The sequence below is a fragment of the Musca autumnalis genome, unplaced genomic scaffold, assembly GCF_047663935.1.
Source record: "Musca autumnalis isolate F117 unplaced genomic scaffold, ASM4766393v1 scaffold_1, whole genome shotgun sequence".
Lineage (NCBI taxonomy): Eukaryota > Metazoa > Arthropoda > Insecta > Diptera > Muscidae > Musca > Musca autumnalis.
In genome coordinates, this window is record NW_027411644.1 from 296,740,442 (window position 1) to 296,764,312 (window position 23,871).

Genomic DNA, 23,871 nt, shown 5'->3' on the forward strand with positions numbered 1-23,871 from the left:
CGGAAGGAGTGGACCGATATAACCCATATTCGAACTTAAGCTAAGTTTGGGCAAAATATTACGAAAGCCAAAATTTGAACCGGATCGGCCGTTCATCTGTTCGAGAGTTATCGTGCGCTCCAGCCAGCCAGACAGACAGACGGACGGACATTGCTCAATCGACTCCAAATTGTCTGAAACACATTTCGTCCAAACATACTTGGGGTCTAAAACCATTATTTCGATGAGGCACATTTTGCCCGTATGAAAGTGTATATACATACCCTCGTTAGCATAAATGCTGAGGGTATAAAAATGTACTGAAAACAACAGCATAGAGGCATTTTAACACAATGACATGATTTGAAGAGTTTTGGACATACGGTGCGAAATGTATAAAAATTGTGGAATTTTTTGCATATTTTTTGAAATTTGGGGCAATAAATGTAGTTTTTCGAATTCATTATTTCTCTAAATATTTTATTCTTGCCCATATCTACAAATTTGCTTCAGAGGTCAGAAAAAGATTCACATAGGTTTCAGAGACAAAGCCCAGAATTTCTTTAAAAAGTCAATATTTAACCATGAAATCCGAGCTGGATCTGACACAACAAAACCCAACGAGGGTTTCTTGTCGTTTGGTTCTGTACTGTACAAAAAATCCTCAGTTCGAATTGTTTGCACAAGATCACCTTAAAAATGTTGCACAGTGATATCTACATCATCATCAATTAAACTTCATCGTTCCATTCCTTCGTGTACCTACCACACACAAGTTTAACTCTTTTTGGGTTAAAGACATTTAAAGGCCACTTTTGGGGTACTTTTGCAATTTTAACAGCATTGCAAGATTTTCAGCTTCTCGACATTTTTAACACTACAATTCGATTTTATTCGATATACGTACTTCTCACGTATACACTGTTTCCCTAAGACGATTCGAATTCAAATTCGTTCGAGCTACTACCAAACTTCTGGGTGTTTGAAAAATATGTAATTAATTTTTGTTTTCAACTAAACAAAAATTCTACAATAACAGGAATTTGGTTGTAATACTAACGAATTTGTATTCGAATCGTCTTAGAGAAACCGACCATTAATGTTTAGGCCACATTCACAGATGTAATCAGCTTGGGTGTGCATGTGTTTTCCGTGGCACAAAACCGATTAATAAAAAATATTTAAAAATTTATAATTTAAAATTGTTTTATTTTTAAATTACTTTAACTTACTATTTGAACAGTCTTTTTGAGTAACAATAACAATGGAAGGAACAACTTAAATGTATATGGAACAATATGTGTGCATTAAGGTAGATTATAAATGAAAGAAGATAACCGCTTCTATGTATTTGCTTAACAAATTTTAAAGCTACAAATCTTCGTGGACATTAACACTTTCCAATTGTAATGCTGCACTTTGCATTGCATCAGTTACTATATCCTCAAGAGATTTGCCAAATTTAAACATTGATCTTTCTTTGGGATGTAAACGGCAAACAACACCAGCTGCATCATAATTCCAATTCCAACATATTAAACTGCAACCCAACATGGATAAATCCTCCTTCATTGAGATAATATTCTAAGAAAGAGTGAATAGAATAAATTATTATTTCAATTCGGGTTTTGTTGTATTTTGTAGAAGTAGTTGTAGCGGAACTTACCATGGCTACAGTTGAATCAATATTGGTAATTTCATCTCCCCTTAATATAGCCACTTTTACAACACCATCGCCTTGTGTTGTCACAAATTTAATTAATTTCGATTTTAAATATTCTGCAGAGGAATAGCATAGATTTTCCTTTACTTGTACCATAGCCACTGATGTCGAATTGATTTTCTCCAAATTTATTTGTATTTTTGGTCTGGCACTCTTGTAAAGAATGAATATGGCATTGACACCAATGCCACAAACCATGCCATATTCCAGACTCCAGAATAAGCATACCAATGATGTGACGGTCAGAGGAATCATATCGATTTCTAAAAAGGAGCGAGCGTTTAGTTTATAATTATTTCTATTAGCGAACAATTTTTAAAAAATATACTTACTTTTAGATTTCCAAATTTCAAAAATGCGTTCATATTCAACCATAAATATCATGGCCGATATAATAATTGCTGCCAATGTGGCCTTTGGTATATATGAAAAGGTTGTGGTTAAAAATGCCAATGCCATAAGGACCAATGCCCCGGTAACAGCACCACCCATGGTTGTTTTTACACCGCTTGAATTGTTAATTGAGGTACGAGTAAAGGAGCCGGTAATCGGCATAGATGAAAAGAAGCTGCTTAGTACATTACAAAATCCCAAAGCAATCATTTCCTGGGAAGCATCCACCATTTTGCCTTTGGCTGTAAATGAAAATACATTGAATTATTGTTCTCTTTTGTGGAATGCAATATATACTTACAAAAGGCCTTGGCAATGGCAATACTTTCCAATATTGAAATAAGTGGAATTGATACGATTGATGCCCCAAGATTTGAAATCATTTCACCAAAACCAATTGTTGTGCCATTAGTAGCTGTGGTGCTGAACGGTGGAATCTTAAAGTCGGGTATACCTTTTGTTATTTCACCACTAGCTGCAAATGGCAATTTGCCATCTTTGCTAAAGCAATAACACAGTACAATGCCAATTATAACAGCCAATGCATTACGCGATAGGGAGATATATTTTGTTAGCATTTTCATGGAACATGGTAAATCCTTGATTTTCTGTAAAGATAAGGATAAGAGGTTAAATCAGTTGTGTGGAGAATAATGTGTGAACCGCCGATACCAAAATCAATGTTATATTAAAATCTTCAATTTTTCTTAAATCGCCTACTGGGATTATTTTTGGAAATAAGTGGTTCAATGCAGAACATTTGTACCATTAGCAGAACGAAATATAGATTTGTAACCCCTCCATAGTAGCACCAGTTGATCTTCGGGTATGTTCTTAGACACACTTCACCTCTCACTTCACGCCTCAAGAATATTGTTCACCCCATTTACGCTTATTTTTCGTGTATTTTATGGACGGACTACTCCCCTTTATACCCTACACCACTATGTGGTAAGGGGTATTATGTCTTTGTGCATTTGTATGTAACATACAAAAGGAAACGAAATAGACCCATAGTTCCTTATGGGGATATACATATAATCACTTTCTGAGTCGATTTATGCATGTCCGTCTGTCTGTCCATGTATTTTTGTTCGCAACGTACAGGTCGCATTTTTTGTCCAATTCAGCTGAAAATTGGGGACTACAACTTTTTTAGCCATAGGAAGAACGCTATTGCTTTTGGTGAAAATCGGTTCAGATTTGGATATAGCGCCCATATATATTTTCGCCCGATTTCACGTATTTGCTGCACCAAACACGCTATATACGTCCAATTTTGATGAAATTTGGAATGTTTGACTGAATTCGGTCTAGAAATAAGTGTGCCAAATTATATAGAAATCGGTTCAGATTTGGATATAGCTCCCATATATATTTTCGGCCGATTTCACGTATTTGCTGCACCAAACACGCTATATACGTCCAATTTTGATGAAATTTTGAATGTGTGACTGAATTCCGTCTAGAAATAAGTGTGCCAAATTATATAGAAATCGGTTTAGATTTGGATAAAGCTCCCACATATATTTTCGGCCGATTTCACGTATTTTCTGTACCAAACACGCTATATATTTCCGATTTCGATGAAATTTGGAATGTGTGTCTAGAAATAAATGTGCCAAATAATATCGAAATCGGTTCAGATTTGGATATAGCTCCCATATATATGTTCGCCCGATTTCGGGAATTTGCAGCATCAAACACGCTTTATACGTCCGATTTTGATGAAATTTGGAATGTGTGACTGAATTCAGTCTAGAAATAAATGTGCCAAATAATATCGAAATCGGTTCAGATTTGGATATAGCTCCCATATATATTTTCGGCCGATTTCACGTATTTCCTGTACCACACACGCTATATATGTCCGATTTCAATGAAAATTGGAATGTGTGACTGACTTCGGTCTAGAAATAAATGTGCCAAATTATATCGAAATTGGTTCAGATTTTGATATAGCTCTCATATATATGTTCGCCCGATTTCACGAATTTGCTGCCACAAACGCGCTATATACGTCCGATTTTGATGAAATTTGGATTGTGTGACTGAATTCCGTCTAGAACTAAATGTGCCAAATTATATCAAAATCGGTTCAGATTTGGATATAGCACCCATATACATTTACGGCCGATTTCGCATATTTCTGCTCCAAACAAGCTATATAAGTCCGATTTCAATGATATTTGGATGTGTGACTGAATTCGGTCTGGAAATAAATGTGCCAAATTATATCAAAATCGGTTAAGATCTGGATATAGCTCCGATTTATATTTTACATATTCACAGTGGTGTAGGGTATTATATAGTCGGCCCCGCCCGACTTTGATCCTTTCCTTACTGGTTTTAAAATGGGGTGAACACAATGCTTGAGGCGTGAAGTGTGTCTCAGAACATACCCGCTTATTTCAAACTAATTTTGTTACATGTCCTTTATGTTATTACAGGTGAATGTATATCTCACCACATTTACCGAGTGTTTTTATTGTTATTTATATCTACCACTTACCCTCATCAACAGCAACACCACTAGAGTAATAACACCCAACAGCGCATCATTGAGCTTGGCATTACCAATGTGGGTAAAGAAATTCTCCCACGCTGCCAAGAATTCATTTGATGAACCTATAGTTTTTGGGGCAAAAGAAAAATGAATTAGAAATCATATATTCCCAATGAGAAATTCCACTCAACTTACTTTTAATGCCAAATAAATTATTTATTTGACCACTGGCTATGGTAATGGCTGCTGCTGTTGTAAATCCTGTGGTAACTGGTACGGAAATAAATCTCACCAATACACCAAGATTTAGAATACCCAATAACAAAATTATACAGCCGGATAGAAAACATAGTAACACGGCATAATCGGCACTACCGGTGACATGGGTTTGTACCATTAAGGCCATAATTGCAGTGGGTCCTAAAAAAACATTTTTTATATTTTTTCTTTTCCCAAAAGAAGGTGCAAACTTACCCACTGTAATATCCTTACAGGTGCCCAATAGAATATATACAAAACACCCCATAAATGCTGAGTATAAGCCATATTGTGTTGGCAACCCTGCCACCGAAGCATAGGCAATGGCCTGCGGTATGGTGGTAAGGCCCACCGTTAATCCAGCCACAAAATCAGCTATCAAAAAATTCACATTATATTTGGGTAACCAATCCAAAATTGGTAGGAATTTTTTAAACGTTGCGGGTTTACAGCATTGCTTGCTGCGATTTTTTACTATTCGTCCGAGATTTGGTAAATCTTCGTGATATAGTTTTGCTGGGGGAGAAAAAAAGGGGAAACAAAACACAAATTATTATTAATTAGCAGTAATTATTTAGTTCTGCCTTGGTTTCAAATAAATTCTTTGTTTTTGTTTGGTTTATGTTATTAGTTCCACTAACAAACTAAATATTTGCCACCTTCAGCCAGCCAACCATAACCGTGATTGATCAAATATTGTTATCACTGGTCGCCACTAGACTTAGTGTAAAAAAACTATTTCTTTATTGAAATATTTTCATTCATAAAAAAATTTCTTTTTTGATTGATGGTTAATTATTTTTAATATTATATTCATTTTAAGACAATGCTCTGTTTTTACCTGCCATGCAGGTATATATTTAAATATTGTTTTTCCCCAAAAACAGAGCCCGTTCATTGTGCTCTATAAAACACAACCGGCATGTGTTTTTTAATACAAATTTCTTAAGTAAATATTTTTTGTAGGACAACAAATGGTAGTAACATTTAAATTTTATTTTTTTTGATAATTCTCTCTCATAAAGAGTGTCACTTTTAAAAGAATTTTGTTTGAAATGACTTAGATAAGATAGGTATGTCATGGTCTGTTGCCAACAGCAACATGTTTCGTTACTTTAAGAAGGAACAAGGAAAATTGCCACAAATTGCCTTCCATTTAATTTTGTTTTCTTTTGGGCTGAAACAACTTTTTTCCATGAACATCTCCCAAGAGATAAGGGGAGACTTGTTTCATATCAATGGCTGCTGCCTGATTCCATTTTAGTTCAATGATACCATATCCTCCTATCGACTCCGAACATTGTGTCTTACCTGGGAACGGGTGTCTGCCGGAAATACCGAAAGGAGACATTTTGTCCACTAACAACTTAAGAAGTTGCACCCAAAGTACACGAATTGGCATAAATTGAAAACTCTATCAGCTGGCGGAAAAATCTGAAATGTTTACCACAGATAGATCTTTACGTCCTGATTACAAAAATATAAAGTTTGTTTGGGGGGAAGTCCATACTTCCCGAGATATGGGCCTCTGAAGTTCCGAAAATTCCCTTGTTAAAGTAAGAAAAAATTAAATTAAAAAAAATGTTGTTCCCGTGCGCTAAATTGGCCTACTGGCTACTTAGAAAAAAATACAATTTAAAAAAATCAGATTTTTTCCGCCAGCTGGTAGAGTATTCAATTTGTTCCCACGAATCAATAAAACTTGGAGAGTTTTTGTAATAGCAGAATACGATATGATCTGTTTAAATTTTTTTCAATCTACCGTTTTAGGGCCGTGATCATAATGCTTCTCGAGTTAGTTGAGTAGACTTGGCGGGACAATTTTGCACGCTGTTGGGCCAAAACAAGTAAAAAGAAATCAGTCGGCTTTCCCAAAGTTAATCTCAGCATATGACTGTACCAAAAATCATAACAGGAGTGGTGGACCTAAATGTCCTACGGGGAGAGATCCCTAATTTTTAAAGTAAATAGAAATTTCATTGGTGGCAAGAGAGGACTTTTCCATGGTATTTTTTGGCGTTATTCCTTTGACAGGTTCAATCAATTAAGTCTAACCAAAAAATATAATTCTTCTTTATACCCTCAGCCTTTAGGCTAAAGAGGGTATATACACTTTGATACGATGAAAATGTGCCTCATCGAAATAATGGTTTTAGACCCCAAGTATGTTTGGACGAAATGTGTTTCAGACAATTTGGAGTCGATCTAGCCATGTCCGTCCGTCTGTCTGTCTGTCCTGCTGGCTGGAGCGCACGATAACTCTCGAACGGATTAACCGGTTCGGTTCAAATTTTGGCTTTCGTAATATTTTACCCAAACTTAGTTGAAGTTCGAAGATGGCCTATATCGGTCCACACCTTCCGGTACCTCCCACACAAAAGTTCGAAAATGTTCGGAAAATTTGTTCGCACGATAACTCTTGAAAGGAGTAACCGATTTGGTCTATACTTTGTACATCCTGGAATGTGTACCAGACTTAGATAAAGTTTCAATATGGACTCAATCGGTCCACTCCTTCGGGTACATCACACACAAAATTTCGGAAAAGTTCAATTTAGGGCCATCTCTCGAATCGCTTTGATTTTTGTTTTAGCAACTTGTATTCACTGCCCCCCATACGACGGTACAAGTTTCATTAGAGGCAAGTCCATACTTCCTGAGAAAAGAGCATGAAAGTCGCAAAAAACCCCTTTGACACCGCGTGAGGTGGTTGGGGCGCAAGATAACTCTCGAACGGATCTGCCGGTTCGGTCCAAAATATGGCCTTAGTAATATTTTGTCCAAACATAGTTTAAGTTCGAAGATAAGACATGTCGGTCCACTCCTTCAGGTACCTCACCCACAAAAGTTCAAACATTTTCGGAAAAATTGTTCGTACGGTAACTCTTGAAAGTTGTGTCCGAATTGGTCCATACTTTACACCTCCTAATATATCTACCAGATATAGATCAGGTTCAAATATGGACTATATTTGTCCACTCCATCCGGTACCTCCCACACAAAATTTCGGATACATATTCACTTTAAGACCTGCTCTCGAATCACTTTGATTTTTGTTGAAGCAAGTTGCATTCGCTGCCTTCGCTTTTTTAGGGGCAAGTCTATACTTCTTGAACAAACAGCCCGAAGGGTGTAAAACCCCCATAGGCACCATATGTTTTGGCTGGAGATCCTCTTCCATAATGGTCAATGTCGATCCATTCCTTTTAGTATCTCCTCCGCAAAACTTTTGATCTTTAATCCTAATCACCATTTTTGTCGGTTCAAACGCCTAAAATTTTTAAAACCCCGTATTTTTTTTTTTTTTTTTTTTTTTTTTTTTTGAAAAAATTTTTTCAATATACACAGGCTGAGGGTATACCTCTGACGGCAAAACCGACTTTTTTACTTGTTTTCTGTATGTATGGAAATGGAAAAAAAATGAAAATGAATAAGAATCACAAGGACTAGCTTTGATGAAAATTTCAAAACAATCCTCGAACAATGTGCAAGGATTGGACCAAAGTCAAAGGTTGGATGATTTTTTTGAGCCTTTTTTTGTCAGGAAACACGAAAAAGTATTATTAGGACCACTATCCTCGGACAGTTCTTAAACTGCACTTAATAGAATTTTTGTGAGAGAGGTACCCGAAGGTTTCATCCGAATAATGGACCTTGATGAAACTTGATGCATGTTTGGAATACATTTTACGATGTGCAAATTTCGTCCAAATAATAACTTATATCATGTCTTTTTTGACATGTCAGTGTTGCCACACATATTTACTTCGCCGTTTTATGATGTCAATATTTTCAATGTAAATATTGTATTTATGAAGTCAGCCAATATCTCGAGTTCAATCAGGGTTTACATAAACATAATTGGGTGCTACCGTGGTGCAATGGTATGCACGCCCGCCTTGCACACATAAGGTCATGGGTTCGATTCCTCGGCCAGGCAACCTCAAAACACTTTTCAACGGTGTCAAAATACCGCTCAGTTATGTTGGCGACAATTCCTGAGTATTTCAGCCATGTAAAACTTCTCTACAAAAGTGGTGTCTTAGACACGCCGTTTGGACTCGGCGATAAACTGTAGGTCCCCTATCATTGAGCTAATGTGAATCGGGGTGCACTCATTGATATGAGAGAAGTCTCCCTTGTCCCGTATGGGGTGTTTGTGGAACAATTATAATGAGACATAATCATAAATTTTGTTTTATTAACATTTAGTACTTTCATTTATAACGTAACTTTTTTTTCTATAAAAATGACTTCTTTGCACTTTAAGGTTATTTGTCACATTGGTCGGTTAGCTTTTTTGCGGTTGGCAAACAAATAAAGATGCTGGACTCTAATTATTTTGATTACATGTTACATTATATAAACACTTATTGCCGGCATGTGGCGTTGAAACCATTAAGAATACAAAGTTGTTGGCAAGAGATTGTTTGCATTATCACTCAGTACAAATAATTTTCAAAAATTGAAAAATAAACAAAATTACTTGCGCGATTATGAGTTAATATGTATGTCAAAGTTTATCGCGCACATCACAACGAAATCTACATAAGAAAAATTCACACTACATTATTTTAATTCATATTTGTTCTTCCGGTATGGGGGCTCAGGGACTACATAATAAAAACGCTTGTTACTAATTATTTAAACACTTGAATCAAAGCAGCAACACTAAGCACAACAATTAAAAATTTCAAATTCAAATCACGTTGTTATTTAATGTAACCGGCATTTGCGGGGTTTGAAAACAAATTCTCACTATTGTTAGTTTACTAAGATTTCGTTTAAAATGATTTCTTCAATGTAATGTCTTAACATTTCGATTTAATTTGAATACAATATTAAAACTAAAATCAAATTATTAAATATTTCAACAAACTATTGTTGTCTTATTAGAACGGTAGATAAACTGTATTTTTTTGCACACCTTCAATATCGTCTGTCATATTGTTGTTATTAATGAAACAAGTTTTCTCGTCCAGTTTGGCAGAAAATTTGTTTAAAATTTTATATTGTTCGAAAAGCGCGTACTTGAAGCGTTCGTTCTGTAACGCTTATGAAAACTGAATGACTGAATAAATTCGCATGTGATAAGTTGTCACTTGCGGCGTTGAAGCGCTGTCTATGTTTTGTTTTTAGAGTTAACGTGTGCCGGACATTGTCTAGTTGAGAAGAGACTGTAGATTACACCAAAGAAAACAAACATTTCAAATATATATTTTTTTATTTTTGAGAGCAATCGCTGATAACTTTCGACAAGCCCACAACCCATTTATTAATCATATAGAACCGTATTAGTTTCGTTTTATTTCATTATCATTGTGTGCTCATCATCCAAACAGCAGAAACGTCACTTTGATAATGTCTTCTTGTTGTTGTTGTTCTGATGTGTTATAAATTTGACACTTCTGCAATGATCAATTGGTGTCTTTTTGTATTTCTTGGTAAAAAGATAAGAATTGATTTATATCATCATTGGTGCTATACTCTTTACGCTAGCATTACAACAATTATCCTCCCTTTATTTTTAAGATGACATTGTTTAGTAATGGAGAGACACCGATTTTTCTTAGCACCACTGGTTTATATATTTATAGTGACGGCGTTAGACAGTTAAATTCGAAAAGGAATTTTGTTGATGGAATGATAAATATAAACTTCCAACTAAACGTAATGATGGTTAAATATCAACTTGATTTTCAAAGAAGAGGGTAGTTACTTGCTCTGGACACTATAATGCTCCTTGTTATTAGAAAGAACCAAACATAAAGAAATTTATTACGACCAAAAATGGATGTAGAACCCAAATATTTTTGAACGAAATCATCCGACAGACAATTTGGAGCCTTGTCCGTCCGTCTGTCTGGCTGGTGTGCACGATAACTCTGGAAAGGATCAACCGATTCGGTTCAAAATTTTGTATTTATATTTTTATACCCTCCACCATAGTATGGAGGGTATATTAAGTTTGTTTTTGTGTTTGTAACACATCGAGCTAATCACTTGCGACCATATAAAGTATATATATTCTTGATCAGGATAAAATTCTAAGACGATCTAGCCATTTCCGTCTGTTGTAATCACTCTAGCGTTCGCAAAAATTGAGCTAGAGCGCTATATTTTTGCACCCGAGTGTCTTTTTTTCCATAGGCAGGTCAAGTTCGACGATGGGGCTATATCGGACCACTTTTTGGTATAGCCCCCATATAACGCTACCTCCCGATTTTCGGTATTTTGGGGAATTTAGCCACATTTTTTGACCGAACTACTTGTAATTTCACGTTTGGGGTTCCTAATGGTCACAAAATATCTCCACCAAACACCGTCAACATAGGTCCAAGTTTTGGTATAGCCCCCATATAACGGTACCTCCCGATTTTCGGTATTTTGTGGATTTTAACTACATTTTTTTTCCAAACTAACTGCAATTGAACATTTTAGGTTCCCAGTGACCGGAAAACATCTCCACCAAAAACCGTCAACATAGGTCCATGTTTTGGTATAGACCCCATATAACGGCACCTCCGATTTTCGGTATTTTGAGGATTATAGCAAAATTTTTTGACCGAACTACCTGCAGATAAGCATTTCAGGGTCCCTGTGATCGCAAAACATCTCCACCAAACACCGTCAGCATAGGTCCATGTTTTGGTATAGCCCCCATGTAACGGTACCTCCAGATTTTCGGTATTTTGTGGATTTTAACTACATTTGTTGACCAAACTACCTGCAATTGAACATTTTAGGTTCCCAGTGACCGAAAAACATCTCCACCAAAAGCCGTCAGCATAGGTCCATGTTTTGGTATAGCCCCAATATAACGGTACCTCCCGATTTTCGGTATTTTAAGGATTTTAGCTACAATTTTTGACCCAACTACCCTACAATTGAACATTAGAGGTTCCCAGTGACCGCAAAACATCTCCACCAAAAACCGTCAACATAGGTCCATGTTTTGGTATAGCCCCCATATAGCGGTACCTCTCGATTTTCGGTCTTTTGAGGTTTTTACCTAAAATTTTTGACCGATCTACCTGTAAATTGACAGTTGAGATTCCTAGTAATCACAAAACATCTCCACCTAAAACTGTCAACATAGGTCCATGTTTTGGTATAGCCCCCATATAAAGTTACCTCCCGGTTTTCGGTATTTTGAAGATTTTAGCTACAATTTTCGACCGAACTATTTGTAAGTCGACATTTGAGTTTCCTAGTAATCACAAAACATCTCCGCCAAAAACTGTCATCATAGGCCCATGTTTTGGTATTGCCTTTATATAACGGTACCTCCCGATTTTCGGTTTTTTTGATTTTAGCTACAAATTTTTCCAAGTATCTGCAATTCGACATTTGAGGTTCCTAGTAGTCATAAAATTTCTCCACCAAAACATAGGTCCACACTTTGATATAGCCCCATATAGGGTTCCCGACCGATTGAATACATTATTTTAGCTTATTTAGGTATCAGCGGTCACAAAATATCTTCACCTAAAATTGTGGACAGGAAAGAAAATAATTATTCCGTCTTTGCTCAGAGTATTTTATGGTGGAGGGTATAAAAAGTTCGGCCCGGCCGAACTTAACGCTTTTTTTACTTGTTCTAATTAAGTTTGAAGATGGCCCATCTTTGGATACAACCTCCCCACACAAAGGTTCAAATTTACTTGCCAGATTGGTGCACACGATAACTCTAGAAGGGAGTAACCGATTTGGGGACATGTCAAGTTTAAGGCCTGATGGTGGATCTGTTTGGAGCCCTAATTACAATGATATATGTACTAGGGTTATGACTTTTTTACAACCTCATATCCCTGTATCATAGCGTGATGAGTTTTGCCATAAGATTACATAAAATCTTAATTATAAGGTGATTCTGTGAAAAAACCTCACGCACAAAATGATTTTAAAATTTGAATTTATCAAAATTATGGACAATTTTTTGAAGTCACTGAAAACAGATATATAATTGAAAATAAACTTTAGAGCCACATAAGATAATTAAAATGACATAAAATTTGTTTCTCGCTATTTTTATTCAATTCTGAGAATCGTAAAAATGTCGTAAACGCTTTTATTCAAAAATATAATTTTTTAACAAAAAAACAAAAAATTTAAAATTTTTTCAAAGTGACTTTTTTCGCGACTTTTTTAATATTTGAATGAAATAAACTTTATTATAGTTATTAGTAGGGTTATATTTATTCATTCGTGCAACAAATAATAATTTTTAGAAAAATTTTTTTTTTCATTTCATATATTTTTTCAAAAAATTATTTTTTTAAAATCGATTTGTGCGTGAACTTTTTTATATTTCAATGGAATAAATGATAGCATAGTGATTAATAGGCAAAAGTTCATTCATCCCTGCTACAGGAAATCATTTTTGAGGAAAAATGTCAAAAAGTCATAACCCTAATATGTACATTTTGTGTTGCGGAAGTCTGTACTTCCCGAGATGTAGGCCTATAAAGTTACGCGAGTACCCATAATTGATTTTTTTGAAAGCCAACCAATGTTGACATATATTTAAAGCTTGTGAGGACTAGATTCTAAAAATCAATCTTTCGGTCTTGTTCTCATATTTTAAGACTTTCAACTATGGTCATAGTTCAACAGCGGTTACGCGATAAGATTTCCTTTGGAGTTTTCGTGGCCTATATTTCGAGAAGTATGGACTTTAATAACGCAAATTGTGTATCCAGTACATATAAAAAGGTGATCAGGGATGAGGCCCTAAACTTGGCTTTAACCCTTCACCCACACAAAATTTCAAAATTTTTCACACTAGTGCATGTCTCAGATAGTTCTGAATTTTTTCAACAAGTTGTCCTTGCGTTGCCTATTACAATGGCACAATTTTTTCGGGGGCACAAGCCCACACTTCCTGAGATAATGACCCAAAGGCTCTGAAAAGCCCAGCCGACAATAACTAAAATGGCTAATGAGCTGATGAGGATTTGAGTATTCGATTTGGACGAAACTTTTTTATTCAAACGTACACCAAGTTCCATGAAGAGAGTCTTATCGGACAACACCTTCACAAAAGTTTAAAATTTTCGCTTAGCTGCAGCGCTATTCGAGTATCGTTTTGAAAATTTTACCGAACGTGGTCCTTGTGGTCCTGTTTAAAGTGATAAAAGGTTTTTTTGTAAGCAAGTCCATGCATGCTTTCTGACATTTTACTCAAAAAGCTTTAAATATCCTATGGTGACCAACTAAAATGACTGGAGGTGGGTAAGATAACTTACGAATGGAGTATTCCTTCGGCTACCTACCTCACAAAAGTCCAAAAAATCGCTTAGGTGCAGTTTAAGAGCTCTTCGAGAATAATGTTAAACATTTTATGGAAGGACTACCTTGCTTACAGGGATGTAATGTTTTTCGTGGACAAGTCCATGCTTGCTGTCATAATGGCCCGAAAGCTTGTAAAAATTCTACGGTGCCGAAACACGGCGGTAATGCACCCGGAAGGTCGTGGGTTCGATTCCCCGGCCAGACAACACCAAATTTTTAACGGTGGCAAAATACCCTTCAGTAATGTTGGCGACTTCTCCACAAGTGGTGTCTTAAGACACGCCGTTCGGACTCGGCGATAAATAGTAGGTCCCATATCATTGAGCTTAATATGAATGGGTGTGCAGAAAAGTTTCCCTTGTCCCGTCTGGGATGTTAGTGGAACTAAAATGGCTGTTTGGTACGAAAACTATTGAAAGGAATGACTCACAAATTTAGATCCACCTCCCCCAAGATGAACTATGTTGGTCCATTTTAAGTTGAACACTTTTGCGCTTCAATCCAGGTTAAGGCCTATACTCGGATTGTGTTGATTTTTTTTTTTTTTTTTTTTTTTTGTCGGGGGAAGCCAATACTTCTTGTGATATGGGCCCCGCAATGTCCCAATATTTAGGTCGACACGTCGTACGCCTCCCTAAAGTTTTACTAATTTCTGTGCTCTTTGTAACAACGCAATATTTTTATTCTCCAAACTTTTCTCGACATTGGTTCCGAATGTTTCAAAAACCTCATCAATGTGGCATTCTTGCAATATAAAGAAGATTCTTTTTCTTGTGCTGATTTGTTCTGTCAAGGGAACTAAAATTCTTAGCTACTTTTTTGAGAATAGTTTTTCATCGGTCTGCCAAAATCTCGATCATTTGCAAGACCGTTGCCATGATTGAAAAATTATGGCTTCGGAACATATTCTGGCTGTTTTTCATTGATTGCTCCCTTTTTGGAAACAACTTCTATGATCGTCTGATCAATTTTAACAGCACCTTAAACGAACCACACTTATTATCTCCTACCAAATACATTGGCTTCTTCATGCATATTCGGTTTCTGACTTGATTTGAATGAGCTTATCTTGTTATATCTGATATAACAATACGATACAAAAAAATTTCCTCTAACATAGTACTATTCTTGAAATTTCCCGCGGAACAGTTTTAGGATCCTTGGAAGACTAAATTATAATGACATATGTATGTTTACCTCAAATTATTCATATAAGTTTTCGACTTAATAATTTTGATAAGGTATGCAGCACTTTTCAGAAATGATTGTTCATCTGCAAAGCTTGTTTTTCTTCAATTATTATTTCCATATTTTTAGATTTGATTGTTTACCTCTTGAAAGTGTGGGGTGTGATGGGGGTATTATTTCTATTATTCTGCAGAACAATATAACATGGAAATTCCTTCTATTTGTTTGTTCATAGTTCATATCATCCTCTGCCCATAGACTTACCACTAATGTAGCCTTTATCGCATATTAGTTGTATCTTCTACTCACCATCTCTCAAAACACTTGTTTAATTTCAATTGTTTTAATGTTATTTTTTGTGATAATATGTTATACAAGCTGATATTTATGTCATCATTAGGTGAATGAGTAAAAAATTGGGACTTTATTGAACTGTATGTTTTGTTTAATTGTTTAAATCAAATCCAATTTGACGTCGTCGTTGTCGGTCATTATCAATGTTGAAAAAATCGGTTATTTTTCGTAATGGAAAATTACCCTCGCAATTTAATGTGCATATTTTCAGATGAAATGGAAAGTTTTTTTCGGGCAATGGAAATTTTTTTGTTTTCACCATAATGCAAAACAAAGTTTTTTTTACTAGCGATGTATAATATTTTGTAGTAGTTTTCTTTTTTTTGCTACGATATTTATTTGAATTTTGCGTGAAATATAAATTAACAAAATAATAAAATCAGTTTTATGATGGAGTATTCACGTAAATTTAAGTTCAAATTAATTTTATCATTATTTCCGAAGGTTGCTGTATTTTTAAAATAGCTTCAGCTTTCAGGCTAACTACGAGAGAGAGTATTGACACGATACATAGTAAAAGAAAATGTGTCTTATCGCTATAATGTTTTTCGATCACAAGTAATTTGTGGATGGTGGAAAAAAAATCGATGTCGGATTTTTTTAAGCGGCAACGTCTTTAGTTTTGTTAGATTTTAAGATTGCCAACGTTTGAGCACAATCGAAATATGTTAACGCGTGCCACTGGGGCCTCGAAGTTTCCATAGTAATTTGTATAGGGCCAAAGGCGAATTTTCTCGAAATCGCTTTACAGACCCTATTTATCGTAAAATCAATGAAAACATTTTACCAGCTATTTCTTGTGCCTAAAAAACTAAGCCTACAAAAAATTGTGAAAATCAGTTCGGATTTTAATATTAGCTTTATATAGGGCCCATTGAAACTTTGAGGCCCCAGTGACACGTGTTAAATATTGTGATTGTGCTCAAACTTTGGCAGTCTTAAAATCAAACAAAACTGAACACTTAAGGGGAGTGCCGCCTAAAAAATCTGACACCGATTTTTAAAACCACCCTAGTGCGCACTTTAACTCGAACGGCGGATTTACCGGTTTGATCAAAACTTTGCATATCGATATTTTGTACAAAACTAGATCAAGTTCCTTATAAGGGCAGTCATATCGGCCCACTCCATCGGGTAATTCCCCCACAAAAGTTCAAAAATTTTCACTAAAATGGATGGTGGCACGATAAGCTTTTTTGTAGTCATAAATCATGTCATGTCAATTCCTTCTGGTACATCCCACACTAAATTTCAAAACATTTCGCCAAAGTGCAGAATAAGGACATTTTAGGTAGGAGCGTTTTTAATTTTTGTAGAATGTTGACCTGGCGGTTCCTATAACATACATACGTATGTTCCCACAACATCCCTGGACTCTCATATCAATGAGTGCACACCGATTTATATTAGCTCAATTTTATTGCCAAGTCTGACCTACTTTTTGTTGCCAAGTCCGAACGGCGTGTCTTACGAAACCACTTGTAGAGAAGTTTTTCATGGCTGAAATACTCAGGAAAAGTAAGTCAACATTACACTGAAGGAATTTGCCACAACCGAAAATTTGGATGTTCTGGTAAGGGATTGAACCAGGGATCTTCTGAGTGCAATGCGGACGGTAAGCACCACGGTGGCTTCTATTACAATGGTAAAATTTTTTTTGGGGAGAGTTTATACTTCTTGAGGCAGTGGCCAAAAAGATAACCTACGAATAGAGTATCAAATTTGATACATCGTAAAATTTCTTCCAAACATACATCAAACCCTTTTTGGGTACCACCTTCCTCACAAGAGTTCAAAATTCCCGATGAACTGCAGTTGAAGGTCTGTTCGTCGATCGTTTTGAAGTTTTTACCCAAGATAGTCTTTTTGGTCCTGTTTACAGCAACATAATGTTTATCGTTGGCAATTCTAATGGTCCAAAAGCTCTAAAAATCCTACGATGACCAACTAAATTGGTTGGTGGCCACGATAACTATTGAAAGGAGTCACAGATTTTGGTTCAATCCCACGGCAGCGGGTTCTTTCGTACCGGATAGACCCGAAACCAAAAGTGTTTCGGCCAGCGGCTGCCAACCCAGCATCTTATGCTGCTACAACAACAACAGATTTTGGTTCATCCATTCTTTGCCCATTGTAATAAACAAAAAAAAAAACTTTGTTCTACAACATCCCATACTGGACAAGGGAGACTTCTCTCATATGAATGAGTACACCTCGATTCATATTAGCTCAATTATATGGGACCTACAGTTTATCGCCGAATCCGAACGGCGTGTCCTACGACACCACTTGTAGAGAAGTTTTACATGGCTGAAATACTCACGAAATGTCGCCAACATTACTGCCACCGTTGAAAATTTGATGTTGCCTAGTCGGGGAATCGAACCCACGACCTTCTGCGTTCAAGGCGGGTGTGCATACCATTGCACCACGGTGGCACCCAATTGCCCATTGTAATATTCACCTTAAACTTGTTTCAAGTTTGAAGATGGACTATGTCGGACATCTCTTTCAAAGTTCCACATTTTCGCTTGAGAATGGTTTAAGAGCTGTTCGATGATGGTTTTGACATTTCCATCGAAGGTGGTAGCCCTTGTGATTCTGATTTCAACTACATACTTTTTCGTAGGCAAGTCCATTCTTCCTTCTGGTTCATTCCAAAAGCTTTAAATATCCTACTGTGACCAACTAAAATGACTGGTGTGCACGATAAGTATCGAAATGAGTTATTGACATTGGTCCAACCTTTTCATCAAATGTAGCCTCTTGTTATTCTGATTACAATGATATATTGTTTGTCGTGGGCAAGCCTATGCTTCCTGACATAATGACACAAAAGCTTTAAAAATCCTACGGCGATCAATTAAAATGACTGTTGCGCACGATAACTATCCGCAAGAGTGACTGACATTAGTCGTCCATCCTTTACAAGTTCGACGATGGACTATATCGGATAACTTCTTCCTGTACCTCTCTCACAAAATTTCAAAACGTTCTTCGAGGATCCAAAATTGGGCTTTCGTAATATTTTGTCCAAACTTAGTTTAAGTTCGAAGATGGGTTCCGGTACCTCTCCCACAAAAGTTCGAAAATGTTCGGAAAATTTGTACGTACGATAACTCTTGAAGAGAGTAACCGATTTGGTCCAAACTTTGCAAATCGTGAAATGTCTACCAGACTTAGATGAGTTTCAAATATGGACTCAATCGGTCCACTCCTTCGGGTACCTCCCACACAAAATTTGGGATAAGTTCAGTTTAGGACCTGCTCTCGAATCGCTTTGATTTTTGTTTTAGCAACTTGTATTCACTGCCCCCCATACGACGGTACAAGTTTCATCAGGGCAAGTCCACACTTCCTGAGAAAATAGCCCCAAAGTTGAAATAAAAACCTATGACACCGTGTGAGGTGGTTGAAGCGCAAGATAACTCTCGAACGGATCTGCCGATTCGGTCCAAAATTTGGCCTTAGTAATATTTTTTCCAAACATAGTTTAAGTTCGAAGATAAGCCATATCGGTCCACTCCGTCAGGTACCTCCCCCACAAAGTTCAAAAATGTTCGGAAAAATTGTTCGTACGGTAACTCTTGAAGGGAGTGGCCGAATTGGTCCATACTTTACACATCCTAATATATCTACCAGATAAAGATCAGGTTCAAATATGCACTATATTTGTCCACTCCATCCGGTACCTCCCACACAAAATTTCGGATAAGTTCACTTTAAGCAACTTGCATTCGCTGCCTCAATTACGATGGTAAAAGTTTTTTCAGGTGCAAGTCCATACTTCTTGAGCAAACAGCCCGAAAGGTGTAAAAACCCCCTATGGCACCATATGTAGTGGCTGGAAATTGTTTCAATATATACATGCTGAGGGTATATCTCTGTCAGCAAAGCTGACTGATACTTTATTACTTGTTTTCGTTGCCAAGTCTATGTTTCCTAACATGATTAACCGAAAGCTCTAAAAAGTCATACTCCAAAAATTAGATCTAGTTCCAAGTTCGGCCAAACATGTCGGTCCATTCCTTCAGGTACCTCCTCCAAAAAAGTACAACCTATCATTCCTAAAGTTTTTAGTAGTCTATGTTACAAAGTATAATTTTATTCTCCATATTTTCCTCGATAATGGCCCGAATGTTCCAAAACCCGTTCCCAAATGGTATTCATGATATACTCGTAAGAAGAATTATGCTTTTTGTGAGTCTGACAGCGGAAAAAGTTGGCCAACAGGTTTATAAGTATCCCAGCAAAAATTTTAAATTTAATCTGGGAAATTCTTTCGTCACCTACTGTGCCGTTATACAAAACGAACATCATTGGGGTTATCATGAACGGCAATTCCCCGTGAATTTTTTCACTTTCTGCCTTAAGTTGCAACGGCGGAAAGACAAAACTCACGGGGAAATTTCTTTCATGATAACCCCCAATGCCTTTTTGGGAATCCGTCATCCATTCGAAGGTTTTTTTTTCTAAAACATGCAAAGCCAGTATCATCCTCTGCTTATTCGAGTACTCTGCAATATCAATCTGCTCTGTGCGAGGGGTACGTTTGTGGTCATTGGCAAACACGAAATGACCCTATCCGAACGTGTGCTTTTCTGACTCGTAATTTTTTTTTATCACCCTCTCCCACAAAAGTTTAAAATGTTCCGGAAAAATTGTGCGCACCATAACTCTGAAAGCCGTAACCGTATGGTCGAAAATTTATAATTTGTTTGCAATTCATTGTCCTTGTTGTCAAGTCTATACTTCCTAAGAAAAACCATCACATACGAATTGAGTATTTGACTTGGCCGAAAATTTCTGCATCGTAAACTTTCTTCCAATTCAAGTTCCAAAAGGGTTTAACAAAAGGTCTTCATGTGCAATTTATTCATTTCAGTCCACAATAGAATTATTTTCAATAAAAGCACGTATACATATGTCCATGAGCCCCTACAAATATACACATCTACACCACTACCTCTACTTCTGGTACCATAATAGGTCTGTACGATAACCCAAAAATTTTTACAAATTCGTACAAATTTTTACTGAATGTTGTTCGATAACAAAATTATCCAGCAAAAGAGAGCGAGTTTGGAGAGTTTTGCTGGGAAAAAATTTGCAAGTCTGATCAGCTGACTTTTAATCACCTGTTCAATGTAAACAACTCGAAATGTTAACATTTTTGACCAAGAAAATTTCACTATTGCAAATTTTTTTAGATTCTAAAGCGTTGTGGATAGGATTAAAGCATTAAATAAGTAAACTGCAATTATAAAATTTATGTTTTTGTTTCGTTTGGTTTAAAATATCAAAAGAAACAAAAACAAGTTGCATACTTTTTCGGAAACAGCTGACTTTCTTGCAAGTTTTTGCAAAATGCTGTTCGATAACTTTCTGCAATTTTCTACGGTTTAAGCGATGCGAACATACAAATCAAAACAGAGGTTTTCCCCCTCTTGATACTGACTAAAACCAATAGCAATCACTATCATTCTAGATGGGTCCACGTTATTTTTTTTTTTTTTTCAAGGTCATATGTTTCACCACGTTCTTTGTTTACTAATCTTCTATAGTCAAGCTATCGAATATTAATCAAATCGGATACAAATGTTATTAGGTATACCTAATATAATATAAATATACATATTTATCTAAATTTGATTTTCGTTGTCTCATAAGGATTACACGGACTACATTAATAAGCAGCAATTCATAAAACGGGGTGATTGTACTCTCTCTTATAAAAATGAATACCTGTGTAGGAGAAAGTGCCTTTGCATTCTCGCTGCATTCGTTCACACATCAAACAAAACTTTTTTTTGCAAGTACACCATTCTATACAAACAAACACACACCGACCATGAAAATGGGTTTTGGGGTGACTGGGCCATAATACTCCACACATAGTCTGTTATCAAATGCAAACAATATGCTCTACACTGTTTCGAGTAGAAAAGCTAATAAATGACAAATTATTTTATAATTTTTTTGTCTGAGAGGTTTTGCTTTTTTTATTACATCAATTGATTTTGATTTACAATTTCTTATCCATCCACAGTACTCGTAACATTTTTATCGATTTATTTATTAATTGTATTTTGTTGACTCTTCTTTTTTCAGGTACACACTGTTAAAGACAATTTGAAAATTCCCATTGCCGTTTTGAAAGCTGGCGAAACTCGTGCCGTCAATCCTGATATCGAATTCTATGAAACATCCGCTACCTTCACATTGATCAAGGGTAACGGTCCCGTCTACATTCACGGCCAAAACATCAAAGATGAAGTCGAAGTTGTAGATATGGACGATGATGAATCTGACGAGGAGGATGATGGCGAAGAGGAAGAAGATGAGGCACAACCCCAAAAGAAGAAGCAAAAAGTGGAAAATAATGCCGATGGCAAAAATGCCAAAAACAAGAAGAAATAAATCAAGTTAGAACACAAAAACTACCTCTGTTCTTTTTATAAAGTAACAACAACAACAAAAACCACAACAGATATAGGCAACCGATTTATAAAAAAGATGATTATTATATAATATGTAATACAAACACTCCTATACTAAGGTGTGATTGCAAAACCTGCTCCTCAACACCATTAAGCAACACTATTTTTAAGAGAAAAACACAACAAAATGGCCTCACAGAACACCATCACAACTTAGGCAACAAACCTACACTCTCTGGGTTGCATGGCACGGCAAAACGATTACTCGTTTTTGGAAATAAGACAGCAGAGAGTGTTTGTTGTTAACTGATGTGATATGGTGTTGTTTGTGAAGGTCAAAGTTCCTTTGGTTCCTGTTTTTAAAAAAATTCTATTTTTTAATTCCTTAATTATTTCGAAAGATGTTTTATTTATACTATAAATGGAAATTCACACTTCTTTAAAAATGTATAACTACAATATTCAAAAATTGTAAACAAAATTAGTAGAGGTCCATTTTGGAGGTCTCGCAAAATTTAATTAGCAATTTTTTCATGGACAACAAAATATTTGTTAGCAACCTAATAAACGACGAGACAGTTACTTAAAACTAACATCTTAGGCAGCCAACAACAACACACCCAGTAACCAATCAACCAACAAAAAATAATTTTAAACGAAAAAAAAGAATTGTTAATAGAAACACCAACAACTATTGAAATTATATTCAGGTAATAATCTTTGAAATGTTAGTAAGAAGCTAAAGTGTAAAATTTATAAACCGGACGGACCAGAACATTCGAATCAAAGTAAATGAACGCGAATGAAATGATCCTTTTGCATGACATGATGACACAAGTGTTGTTGTGCAGCAGTGTTTAACAATCTGTAGCTACGTCACGACTCTATAGGCATTTTTATATACAACAAACAACATACAATAAAACAAAACCTAAAAATACATACTATATAACATATATCACACATACGTTTTTATAAAATGCTATGTAAAATTTTCTTTTTCTTACTTAACTTTAACCGTAAGAGCTAAATAAGAGAAAACAAATTCCATTATATACGAAAAAGAAATCCAAAATAAAAAATTTGAAAAAAAATAAAAATGTTTTTTTTTTTTTAATTAGGCGTTTACACAAGACAATTTCAGCCTATTATGAACATTCCCAAATATGAACAATTTGATATTTGATATGTATTTGATATTCCTGCACAACAAGATAAAAATCTTATAAATTAAAGTACAGGAATTATTATAGTAGATACATATCCTTCTTAAAAAAAATAATTTACGGGATAACAATTATATAATAAAAAACACAATACAAGATTAATATTAATACTAAATAATGGGTTTTAACACAAAGCCAAAACAAGAAAAATGTCAAAAAATATACAAACAATGATATAGGATTAGGTCTTAGTTTCATTGTTTCGAAAATAGTTTTGAAGTTTAATTTTAAATGTATGAACGTTGTTGATGCGTTACAATTGACTTGGAAGAGAATTCCACAGACGAATGGTGCTAATAAAGTATTGCCGTTCTGACACCAAACTACGGCGTTTTAGGGGAATAATTTTTCTGCCTCTATTAGATCTTGTGAATTTTAATCTATTGAACAGGTAAATAGGTTTTTGTTTGACTAAGACCTTATGTAGAAAAATTAAATTTTTCATATTCAGATAATCATCAAAATTAACTCCATAAAGTGATCGAGTAAAAGGTGACACATGTTCTGTTC

The 23,871-nt window shown here is 35.7% G+C and overlaps 2 protein-coding genes across 2 annotated transcripts in view; one reads left to right on the forward strand and one right to left on the reverse strand.

Moving 5' to 3' along the window:
* The window catches only part of Nlp (Nucleoplasmin), a 33,972-nt gene extending 10,737 nt beyond the window's left edge, over window positions 1–23,235 (forward strand). The window contains exon 3 of the mRNA XM_073961796.1: window positions 21,807–23,235. Coding sequence (XP_073817897.1) covers window positions 21,807–22,115 — 309 coding nt within the window. The 3' untranslated portion in view covers window positions 22,116–23,235. The remainder of the gene's footprint in view (window positions 1–21,806) is intronic.
* On the reverse strand, window positions 1,168–10,019 carry LOC141389770 (sodium-independent sulfate anion transporter). The gene is made up of 8 exons (XM_073961795.1): window positions 9,787–10,019; window positions 5,076–5,375; window positions 4,797–5,021; window positions 4,608–4,723; window positions 2,397–2,703; window positions 2,035–2,337; window positions 1,646–1,965; window positions 1,168–1,563 (listed from the first exon to the last, which is right to left on the reverse strand). The coding sequence occupies exons 1-8, from the start codon at window positions 9,803–9,805 to the stop codon at window positions 1,351–1,353; spliced, it is 1,803 nt and encodes a 600-aa protein (XP_073817896.1). The 5' UTR covers window positions 9,806–10,019; the 3' UTR covers window positions 1,168–1,350.
* Window positions 23,236–23,871: the final 636 nt, after the last annotated feature.